General features: G+C 34.3%; 1 protein-coding gene across 6 annotated transcripts in view; it reads left to right on the forward strand.

Moving 5' to 3' along the window:
* Positions 1-10,273, forward strand: part of LOC113376343 (large proline-rich protein bag6-like) — a 54,631-nt gene extending 44,358 nt beyond the window's left edge. For 2 of the 6 annotated variants that reach the window (XM_026616251.1, XM_026616259.1), the window contains exons 16-23: positions 101-381; positions 3,222-3,349; positions 3,415-3,612; positions 3,758-3,997; positions 4,427-4,582; positions 6,079-6,396; positions 6,466-6,622; positions 9,759-10,269. In XM_026616251.1, the coding sequence (XP_026472036.1) occupies positions 101-381; positions 3,222-3,349; positions 3,415-3,612; positions 3,758-3,997; positions 4,427-4,582; positions 6,079-6,396; positions 6,466-6,622; positions 9,759-9,964 (1,684 nt within the window). In that variant the 3' untranslated portion in view covers positions 9,965-10,269. Of the gene's footprint in view, positions 1-100; positions 382-3,221; positions 3,350-3,414; positions 3,613-3,757; positions 3,998-4,426; positions 4,583-6,078; positions 6,397-6,465; positions 6,623-9,758 lie in introns of all 6 variants that reach the window. The other 4 variants (XM_026616271.1, XM_026616265.1, XM_026616279.1 and 1 more) reach the window with 4 other exon arrangements.
* Positions 10,274-12,495: the final 2,222 nt, after the last annotated feature.

Raw genomic sequence — 12,495 nt, forward strand, 5'->3', positions numbered from 1 at the left:
TTCTAGCAATTTGCCTTAAGGTACGATGCCATGCGCCCCACTAGTTTTATATTTGTTTCATATCAATTATTCATCTTCTTTGTCATCTTTCTATTTCCAGTGGTATATGGGGTGGTTTAACCAACAACTTCGACCCCTACTTGCCGTGTAACTCCCATCACTTGCGTCCCAGGAATCAAAACAACATCAACAATAACAATAATACTACCAGCAATGAGAATAACAACACACCCAATCTCAATCCTGATGAAAATGCCAGTGCTCCGGACAGAGATCAGGTTGTTGATCCAGTTCGAGCTGCAGTCAATGTTGCTGCCTCGATGGCTTCATCAATGGCTTCTAGCATGGCTTCGGCTGCTGCTGCTGCTGCTGTTAATGGAGGTAGTAAAACAAATATGTGTTTTATCTTTTTTGAAGTGATAATTTTTAAGGTTTTTTCCAACAATGAGATTGTGAGAATTGTCTGGCAGTTTTATAGATTGTCTGAAAATGTTACCAATTATTTGAGAATGTTGTAGATGGTCCGAGAGTGTTGTGGATTGTCTGAAAATATTATAGATTATCTGGAAGTGATGTATATGATCTGAAAGTGTTTTAAAATGTCTGAACACATTGTAGGGTTGTCTAAAGATGTCACAAGTTGTCAGAAGACATGGATTGTCTCAGAATATTTTGGATGTCTAAATATATTGCAGCTTGTCTGAATTTGTTACAAATTATTTTAAAATGTTGATTATCTTAAAATGTATTCATAGATTTACTTAAGACGTTGTAGGTTGTCTGAACACGTTGTAGATTGTTTGAAGTCTTTGGTGATTGTCTGAGTGCTCCAAATTATTTAAAAATGCTGTAGATTATCAAAAAATATTGTAGATTTTCTGATGATGTTGCAGGTTGTCTGAAGACGTTGTAGATTGTCTTAAGATGTTGCAGGTTGTCTGAAGATGTTACAAGTTGTCTGAAGACGTTGTATATTGTCTCAAAATGTTGTTGGTTGTCTTAAAATTTTGTTATCTATAGGTTGACTTGCCAGGTTGTCTGATAATGCTCTAGGTTGTCTGAAATCGTTGTAGATTGTCCGAAGTCTTTGGTGATTATCTGAGTGTTACAAATTATTTAAAAATGCTGTAGATCATCAAAAAATGTTGTAGATTATTTGAAAGTATCACATATTATTTTAATATATGGATTATCTTAAAATGTTATCTGTCTGAATACGTTGTAGATTGTCTGAAGACTTCTTTGTTGATTGTCTGAAGACTTCTTTGTTGATTGTCTGAAGACTTCTTTGCAGATTGTCTGAAGGCTTCTTTGCAGATTGTCTGAAGGCTTCTTTGCAGATTGTCTGAAGGCTTCTTTGTAGATTGTCTGAAGGCTTCTTTGTAGATTGTCTGAAGGCTTCTTTGTAGATTGTCTGAAGGCTTCTTTGTAGATTGTCTGAAGGCTTCTTTGTAGATTGTCTGAAGGCTTATTTGTAGATTGTCTGAAGGCTTATTTGTAGATTGTCTGAAGGCTTATTTGTAGATTGTCTGAAGGCTTATTTGTAGATTGTCTGAAGGCTTATTTGTAGATTTTCTGAAGGCTTCTTTGTAGATTGTCTTAAGACTTCTTTGTAGATTGTCTGGGTGTTTATGTAGATTGTCTGAAGACATTGCAGGTTGTCTGAAGGCGCTGTAGATTGTCTGAAATTTTTTTTACAAAGCTGTTTGTCTGAAAATTTTATTATCTATAGGTTTACTTAAGACGTTGCAGGTTGTCTGATAATGTTGTAGATTGTCTGAAGGCTCTGTAGATTGTCTGAAGGCTCTGTAGATTGTCTGAAGACTCTGTAGATTGTCTGAAGGCTCTGTAGATTGTCTGAAGACCTTGCAGACTGTCTGAACACTTTGCAGACTGTCTGAACACCTTGCAGACTGTCTGAACACCTTGCAGACTGTCTGAAGACCTTGCAGACTGTCTGAAGACCTTGCAGACTGTCTGAAGACCTTGCAGACTGTCTGAAGGCTTTGCAGGCTGTCTGATGGCTTTGCAGACTGTCTGAAGACTTTGCAGACTGCCTGAGAACGTTGCAGACTGCCTGAGAACGTTGCAGACTGCCTAAGAACTTTGCACATTCTCCAAGGACGTTTCAGATTGTCTGAAGACTGTATGATTTAAATAATTAAAAAACCATTTGATTTCTATTGAAGGCTGAAGATTTTGCAGATTGTTTGTAGACGTTGCAGTTGTTGTTGACGGTGCTGATTATATTAAATTGTTGTTGATCGTTGAATGCTAAATACATTGTAGATTGTCTGAAGGTAATCCACTGTTACAAATGATTTAAATATGCTGTGGATTATCTTAAAATGTTGTAGATTGTCTGAATGCCTTTTAGGATTATTTGAAAACGTTTCTTTTTACTTTATATTGTTATAAATTGTTTGAAAAAATTGTCTACATAAATGGAATAACTATTGATGCATTTTTTATCTTTAATTATATCACAATTCATGTCATTGCAAAGGTTAGAAAGTTAGATTTGGATTTCTTTATTCGAAAATACATTAGAGATGTGATTAATGGTGAATTCTTAATAAAATATATTTTTACAAGACTTTGCAGACTGTCTAAGGACGTTGCAGATTGTCTGAAGACTTTGTAGTTTGTCTAAGGACGTTGCAGATTGTCTGAAGACTTTGTATGATTTAAATAATTAAAAAACCATTTGATTTCTATTGAAGGCTGAAGACTTTACAGATTGCTTGAAGACGTGGCAGTTGGTGTTGACGGTGCTAATTATCTTAAATTGTTGTTGATCGTTGAATGATAAATACATTGTAGATTGTCTGAAGGTAATCCACTGTTACACATTATTTAAATATGCTGTGGATTATCTTAAAATGTTTCTTTTTGCTTTATATTGTTATAAACTGTCTGAAAAAATGGTCTACATAAATGGAATAACTATTGATGCATTTTTTATCTTTAGTCACATCACAATTCATGTCATTGCAAAGGTTAGAAAGTTAGATTTGGATTTCTTGATTTGAAAATACATTAGAGATGTGATTACTGGTGAATTCTTAATAAAGCATATTTTTAAGAAATGATTCGAATTGACTAAAAATTCAATTTTTGTTTAATTTTTATTTGCATTTTCACATAACAAAGTTACACATTTTTCATGCTGAGGGACTCAATTGACTATTGTTTATTAATTATTGTTGATTTAATTTCAGCCCCTGTGGACTTGTTCCGTAATGTGTTAGCATCTCAGTCTATGATCAATACATTGCAAAATGCAGTTGTGCAAGTCATCGATGGCCAAAATAGCGGAGACCTGCTTCTAGATTTCATCATGGAATTGGTAAGACTGATTGAGTTACAGATTAAAAAAGAAAAGATGATATAATCTATGTTTTTATTACCCAGGTTCATCGTACTCCACTCAATGACTTGTTCTCAATGCTGTCTGGTGGTGACTCTTCGCCATTGAATGAGCTCCGTAATGTAATAAGGAGATTCTTACTTAATCACTTGGCTCCTGGACAAGATAGTCTTAATCAGGATGATTTGCGTGAAGCTTCCAACAGGGCAGCTGAGTGGATGCAAAATCATCTCAGTTCTGTGGTAAGAAAAATAAAAATAAAAATTTGATAAAAATAAATACTTCTATCAAAAATTTTAAATAACAATGCTGGAGTTCCAGCAACTTTCCTTAAGGCGCGATGCCACGCACCACTACTTTCTTCTATCCAATTTCCACTTTTTTCAGAATACAATCCCAACACGTGATGACATAGACTTGCCTGCTACATTGTGTTCAATTGTACGAGCACGTTTACCAGACCTGATAACAGTGGCTATGGACCAGGACAGAAGTGCTGGTGAAAATAACTACGGAAGACGTTTAACTGGAGAACTGAGGCAATTTGTTGAATTAATAGTTGCTGCTGTTATGAACTCTTGTCAAGATGGACAGAGGGGTGCTGAGCAGGCATTCCAACGCTTTGTGGTGTGTGATAATTTGTTTCAACAAAAAAAAAAAACAGAAATGTTATGGCAAGGGCATGTTACACTCCAACTTCCATACATTATGCTACTAAATCATACTGAATACTGTCAAAATCTCATGTATTTGCTGTGCCTTCAGACAGTTTTACACATAAACTGCAATGTCACTTCTATGTTATGAAGCTGAGTCAGAAAGACCCTGTTATCTAACATTTTTTTTGACATTTCTGCAGTTTCTAGGTTAGGTTTTCTATCTGACAACCTGAGAAAAATGCCTGTCTGCACAGCAACCACATGGCTCTTGTCAATATTTAGTATGGAAAGCTCTTCATACCTTGGCCTTGCCATAACATTTTTCTGTTATGCAGCAGAATCGGTCCCTAAATCAAAATAATTTTGTGGTTGCTAATAATGTTGTATGTTGTTTTAGGCCTCCGTTACACGTGGAGCTGATCCAAATCTACTAATGCTTGCTATGTCGTACAGTGTAGCCGAGTATAGGAATTATATGAACACTGTCAATGTCAATCCTGATGTTATTCAGCCGTACATTGTTTATAAGAGTCAACGCAGTTCCAATTGCCAGGTAAATAGAATAATGTAAAGTGGTATCCCGACATACGAGTTTGATTTGTTTCGCAACTACGCTTGTATCTCAAAGCAATGTTACTTACATAAATGCATTAAAATGACATTAATTTGTTCCAGCACCGTGGTTTTTGTAAAGTTTATTTGAAAATAAAAATAAATTTAGTATTAACTTTTAATAGAGTAAGTTACTGTGATTGTCCAAAAATCGAAAATGAAAGTTTATGCATATTTTCACGTTTCAAAGGTTTCTGAACATTTTGTATACCTCAGAAAAAATGGATGTGTGTGTGTGTGTGTGTGTGTGTGTGTGTGTGTGTGTGGATACAATTTTTCGTCCACGTTTTAGGGCATACGAATCAACCGATTTGAATGACTCAAAAAACAATTGTTCCTACTTATGGTGATTAGTTTCTGATAAATATTTTGCAAATTATTGCGTTTCAAAGGTTTCTGAACATTTTGGCATACCTTACTTAGAAAAAATGGATGTATGTGTGTGTGTATGTGTGTGCGTGTATGTATGTATGTTCGGATACAAATTTTAGTCGACGATTTCGGGAACACGGATCAACCGATTTGAATAATTCAAAAAACATTCGATTCGTATTGATAAGTAGACGTGCTGATTAGTTTTTGGCGAAGGCAGGTCTAGCCATTCCGAAGAAACGGAGCAAAAAGTGCCGAAAACGGTAACTCAGTTTTTAAGAGAACGGAGCGTCCGATTTGAATAATTCAAAAAACATTTTATTTGTATTGACTAAATGAAGAACTGTTCAAATTTTTGGAAAGACAGGTCCAACGACTTTGGATATATGGAGGAAAAAGTAAAAAAATGAGCCATTTGGCGGTCAAAAATGAACATTCTACATATGCACATCAAAATATCAGATATTTTATAGAGATTTTAATAATAAGTATTAATTTTGTTTACATTTCTATGGGTTCCGTACCAATGTTTACGCGTTAGACGGCAAAGCGGCGCTTACGCACTTTGATATTTCGTCTTTATGCAGTTAAAGCCGTACGATTGCTTTGAAAAAAAGTTCAGAATTTCCAAAATATTTCAAAATAAATGATTTAAGATGAAATGATTTAATATGGTTCGAAATTCTATTAAAAGTTTCAAATCATTGATCAACTTTTATTGATTATTTTTAATTACTCGAATTTTGAATTACGGTACGGTAAGTTCCAGCAATTTGCCTTAAGGCACGATGCCCTAATTTCCTCAAGACAGAATTCCACTTACAGCTAGTTACTGTCATAAAATAGTCCAAATATTTCTGTCGTAGGAAAATCATCTACAACGTCTTTCTCTTACACGCGAGAGAACTTTTTCACGAATTTTGCTCGTATGTCGAAGCAACGAATCGCCCCTTTGGCGGCTCGTATCTCTAAACACTCGTATGCCCGGTCACTCATAACTTGAGCCACTCTATAACGTTTCTTCTATATCATATTAGGTGCGCTAATCATATTTTCTTTATTTAGTCTATGGATGTCGATGACACGGACAACAATGACCAGCGCACCTCATCTGTGCCTTCAAACCAACCAAGCAGCAGCAGCTCATTATCAGGACTCAGCACCAACACCGAGACCTGCACCCAAAGTAGCAATGCTGGTTCCTTGAATGAAGTTCCTAATAACAATGACAAGAGCGCCAATTCGAATCCTGGTGAAGCCATGAATAATGTGAGACCTGCTCCGCCTCCTCTGCCTGATATAGAATTGGATGAAGACACTGCAGAACCGGTTGCTGCAGAAGTTGTCATTGGAAGTCAACCGTGGCATAATGCATTACCAGCTGTAAGGGGAATGGATAGTTGAATGTTTGATGAATATGTGTAGATGATGATTATTAATTCTATTTTTTAGGACTGGGTTCCAATAATCAGCCGTGATGTGATCAGGCAGCGCAGACAAACTTCACAGTCACCACTCAGTGATGCTTACTTGCAAGGAATGCCATCGAAGCGTAGGAAGTTGATAACATCAGAAAGACCTTCTTTGAATCTGGCACAATCTCTTCAAGGTATGTAAAAATAAATTATTTTTTAAATAGACAAGGAAATGCGTTTACTCTTCCCAAGCTAGGTTTTTTGTTTGGGTATGTCTGGCTCAATACCGCTTGGGTTATAGTACCGACTATGACCTCCGCTTACTTAACTTTGTGGGGGGAGGATCTAGAATGCTACTATTATCAATTGAAATAATCCTACTGAAACCGCCTTTAGGCATTAACTTTGTGGGAGGGAGGATCTAGAATTCTACTCTAGATTATTTTTCTTAAAATGTCCTTTTGGGAAGCTGATGTTGGGTAATAATTTCATGGGGGGAGGATCTAGATTGCTACTATTATCTCTCTTAAAATGTCCCCACGGAAACCGCTATTAGGTATTAACTTTATGGGGGGGATCTAGATTAGAATGTTATGATTGTCTCTTAATTATGTATACTTTCAAGATAGGTTTTTTTAGTAAATGCATTTACACAGCCCAGATTGAGTCTTTTGTCTGAGTATGCTAGGCTCAATACCGCTTGGGTTATAATATTGGCTATAACTTCCGTCTATCTCTTGCCTCCGTTAGGCCTTAACTTCATGGGGGGAGGATCTAGAATGCTATGGTTGTATTTCATAAAATGTCCCCAAGGTATTAACTTCACGGGGTGGGAGGATCTAGAATACTACGATTATCTCTCTTGAAATATCCCCACGGAAACGCCGTTAAGTATTAACTTTATGGTGGGAGGATCTAGAATGCTACGATCATCTCTCTTAAAATATACCCACAGAATCCGCTATTAGGTATTAACTTCATAGGGGGAGGATCTAGAGTGCTACGATTAGCTCTCAAAATATTTTCACAGAAACCGCCGTCAGGTATTAACTTTATAGTGAGAGGATCTAGAATGCTACGATTATCTTTCTTGAAATTTCCCCACCGTTAAGCATTAACTTTGTAGGTGGGGGGGAGTCTAGAATGCTTCGATTCTCTCTTAAAATGTCCCCATCGAAACCGTCGATAGACATTAACTTCATGGAGGGAGGATCTAGAATGCTATGATCATCTCTCTTAAAATATCCCCGCGGAAACCCGCCGTTAGGTAATAACTTTATGGGTGGAGGCTATAGAATGCTACGATTATCCCTCTCAAAATGTTTTCACGGAAACCGTCGTTAGACATTAAGTTTACCGGGGAGGATCTAGAATACTTCGACAATCTCTCTTAAAATGTCTCCATGGAAACTACGGTTAGGTATTAACTTCATGGGGGGAGGATCTAGAATACTTTGATTATCTGTCTTAAAATGTCCTCACGGAAACCGCTGTTAAGTATTAACTTCATGGGGGGAGGATGTGGAATACTACGATTATCTCTCATAAAATGTCCCCACGAAAACCACCTTTAGCTTCATGGGGAGAGGATCTAGAATGCTACGATTATCTCTCTTAAAATGTCCCTAAGGAAACCGCCGTTGGATATTAACTTCATGGGAGGATCTAGAATGCTATGATTATGTCTCTTAAAATGTCCCCATGGGAACTGCCGTTAGGTATTAACTTCATAGGGGGAGGATCTAGAATGCTACGATTATCTCTATAGATGAATGAAAGGTCTCGACGGGCACTATCCAAATATCCAAATATCTTAGTAACAGCATCAACAAACCAATAGGGTTTTACAAAGATAGTTTATTTATATTTTGGTGTAAATTTTTACTATTTTAAAGTATACTAAGTAGCTGTAGAGTGTTACTGTACTAGACAATATTATAGATAATTTAATTTAGCACTAATTTGCCTAATACCTTGTTTACTTTGGACGAACGGTTCAAAACTTAAACGAGATTTAAATATAGGCATGTGGGGTATCAAATGAAAGGTCTGGACGAGCACTATCCAAATATATTTGTAACAGCATCAACAAACTAATAGGGTTCTACAACGATAGTTTATTTGTATTTTGATGTAAATTTTTGTTATTTTAAAGCATACCAAGTAGGTAGAGTCTTCCTGTACTAGACAATATTATAGATAATTTAATTTAGCACAAATTTGCCGAATACTTCACTTACTTTGAACGAACTGTTCAAAAGTTACACTTGATTTAATAAAAAGTCGACCATGGGGGTTGCAGAATTCGGGGTCAGATATGAGTTAAAATGTTTTACTTCAAATATAGGCATGTGGGGTATCAAATGAAAGGTCTCGACGAGCACTATCCAAATATCTTTGTAACAGTATCAACAAACCAAGAAAGTTTATTTATATTTTGATATCAATTTAATTTTGCACAAATTTGCCGAATACTTCATTTACTTTGGACGAACTGTTCAAAAGTTACACGAGATTTATTAAAAAGTAGACCACTGGGTTGCAGACTTCTGGGTCAGATATGAGTTAAAATGTTTTACTTCAAGTATAGGCATGTGGGGTATCAAATGAAAGGTTTCGACGAGCACTATTCAAATATCTTTGTGAAATGGCCCACGGAAACCGCCGTTAGGTATTAACTCCATAGGGGGAGGATCTAGAATGCTATGATTTATATATTCTATGATCTTAAATTTACTTCACTCTTAATTAATGCCACTAAATAGCCTTCGAGGTATGTGTGTATGTATGTGAGCTAATTTTTCGATCCACGTTTTTTCGTAAACGGCTGGACCGATTGTAACTCGATAGGAACTAGCGTTTTTTAGTTTTGCGCGACGATCGGCCAAGCCGTTTCTTTGTAATTAGCAGAAGTGTAAGATTATTTGTCCACGTTTTAGCCCACAATTTTTAGCCGATTTCAAAATTCAAAAATGATGGAAAGATCTTGATTGTGTATCGTCTTGATTAGTTTGTGGTGAATATCTGCCAGGACGTTTCTTCTTAATTAAATTTTGAAAAACATTTTTTGACGATTTTGAAGAAACTTTTACAACGATAGATTTCGTGGTCTGAGATAACATATTAAAATATTGGAGGTCTATGATAAGCGATTGATTTATAAAAATTCATCAAAATTTAGAATTTTAGAAACATCAATACGTTTTGTGTTTTGTAAGTAGCTACTGATTACAGTTGGCGTCCACGCTTAAATAATATTTTTAAAACTAGAAATGAATTATTATGCAAATCTTATTGATTATTCTCAGTTTGAAATATTTGTTTCTCCAGATACCATGAGGCAGACTCTTCAGTCTTCGAATCAGTCATCAACAGCAAGCATTCCAGTAAACGACATAGTTTCTCAATCTGCAGAAGATGCCACACTTTTAGAAGCCTATCGACAACAGATTGCGAGTTGCATAAGATCACGTCTGCAACAGGATCCTGATTTTAATCCCGCTTTATATCCAAATAGCCAGCAAAAATTTAAATAGTCAATAAATTAATGAATACATATTTTATATATAATTGATAGTTTTAAATTATTGATGAAATAGCACGATTTGATTATAAAAAAAGTTCTTTTGGATTTTTTAAAAAAATTGTAAGTATAAATTTTTAACTTTTTTTTGAAGCAAATTTTGTGAAATTTGCTTTGGGTAAAAGTTTGATTGAACTTTTAGACTGACAAAATTATATATTGTTTAGTAATAAATAATAATATGCTTAACTTTCAAGGGCTAGTTAGGATCGTCCGATAGAATTTTGATTAATTTGCTCATCTACAAATGAGGACTTTATTTTTTGGTGATTTAAGTGGTTTAATTTGTGATCCGTTGTTTCAAATATTTTGTACTATAGTTATATAAGCACTCCTATAAATTGTAATATGTAATTGATATATTAATAAAACATAATAATAATTAATGATACTTTTAAATTGAATATTTTAATGCAAATTGGTTTTAGTTTTTGGGAAAGGAATTTCTTTATTATTTAAAATTTTTATATTATTTATTTTTTTTAAATTTACAAGAATTTTTTTAAGAAAATTTATTTTGATTCAGTTATTAATTTTCTTCTTTTATTAATTTGATAAGTAAAATATAGAAATGAAATTTTGGATTAAGAATTCAAAAAATTACTCAGACTGAGTACAGTCCATATATAATCTGGTGCAAATATATTTGCAAGTGCATTTTTTCAATTCTGTGAAAACTATTGAAAAATGCAAAAATGTTGCCAAGCAACACACAGCATAAGTGAAAATGTGGTACAAAGTTATTTGAAAATACGTTTAGATGTTTCTGGAAAATGTGTTAATGTTTCTGAAAACTTTGAGATAAATTGATATAACAAGTTAATTTTGATATAACAAGATATCAAAAATAATTAAAGTTACAGTATTTATATAATGATCCATTTGAAAACATTTAAAATTCAACAAATATTTCGAAAGATCTAGTAATTTGCCCCCCCTTAAGGCATGATTCCAAACACCACTAGTTAATTTCCCATAGGGTAAGTTATAGTAATGGGCCAGAAATCGAAAATGAAATTTTTTGCATATCTTTACGTTTCAGAGGTTTCTGAACATTTTGGAATACCTCAGAAAAAATGGATGTGTGTGTATGTATGGATACAATTTTTCATCGAGGTTTTCGGAAGCACCGGTCAACCGACTTCAATTTTTAAAAAACCATTCGATTTCTATTGGTAGGAAGACGTGCTGATTAGATTTTGACAAAAGTTGACCAGCCGTTTCGGTGATACCTTGCAAAGAGTGCACAAAATAGAAATCGAGTTTTTGAGAGAACGGAGCATCAGATTTGAATGATTCAAAAAATATTTCATTTGTATTAACTTAATGATAAAATTTTGAAAAGGCAGGTCCAGTGGTTTTGGAGATTCAGAAAAAAAAGTTTAAAAAAATACCATTTGGCGGTTGAAATTTAGATATTTTCGACTGTTCGGATCAGCCGACATGTATCAAATTTTAAAAATTGAAAAAAAAAATTTTTCAAAAATTTACTGTTTTCAAAAATTGTATAAGTTTTTAAAATATAGCAGTTTCAAAAAAGCAATTTAGTCTTTTTTATATTTCAATTTTTCAAATACTTTTAAAATTTTTAATAATGCTCAAAAAATGCACCAATCTTAAAATAAATCTAATTTTTAACTTCCCGTAGGGCAAAAAAATCAAAAATGAACATTTTTATATATCTTTACGTTTCAGAGGTTTCTGAACATTTTAAGGTATGTGTGTATATGTGTGTGTGTGCGCTCGGATACAAATTTTCGTCGACGATTTCGGGAACACCGATCAGCCAATTTGAATAATTCAAAAACATTCGATTTCTATTGATATGGAGACGTGCTGATTAGTTTTTGGCATAAGTTGGTCGAGCCGTTACGAAGATACGGGGCAAAAAGTGCAAAAAACGGTAACTCACTTTTTAAGAGAACGGAGCCTCCGATTTTAATAATTCAAAAAACATGTTACTTGTATTGGCAAGATGAAGAATTGATCAAATTTTCATTAAGGCAGGTCTAGCGGTTTCGGAGATCTAATAAAAAAAGCCATTTGGCGGTCAAAAATGATCATTAGACATATGCACATCAAATTATTTGCTATTTTATAGAGATTTTAACAATAAGTATAAATTGTTTACATTCCTATGAGTTCCGTACCAATGTTTATCCGTTAGACGGCAACGCGGCGCTTACGCGCTTTGACATTTCGTCGCTATGCAGTGAAAGCAGTACGATTGCTTTGAATAAAAGTTCAGAATTTCCAAAATATGTCAAAATAAAGAAAACATTTTTTTTCAATAAGTTTTTTTTTTCAAAAAAAGTAATTTTTTGTCAAATCTTTCTCAAAAATCTAATTTTTTCTAAGTAAATTTTTTTCAAAAATGTTAATCGTTTTTAAAAAAATATTAATTTTTGGTACGGGAAATTCCAGCAATTTGCCTTAAGGCACGATACCATACACTCCACTAGTTTAAAAATAAATTCACTCTTC

The sequence above is a fragment of the Ctenocephalides felis genome, unplaced genomic scaffold (genome assembly GCF_003426905.1).
Source record: "Ctenocephalides felis isolate EL2017-DRISC unplaced genomic scaffold, ASM342690v1 CF-g0.4_SCAFFOLD_00845, whole genome shotgun sequence".
NCBI lineage: Eukaryota > Metazoa > Arthropoda > Insecta > Siphonaptera > Pulicidae > Ctenocephalides > Ctenocephalides felis.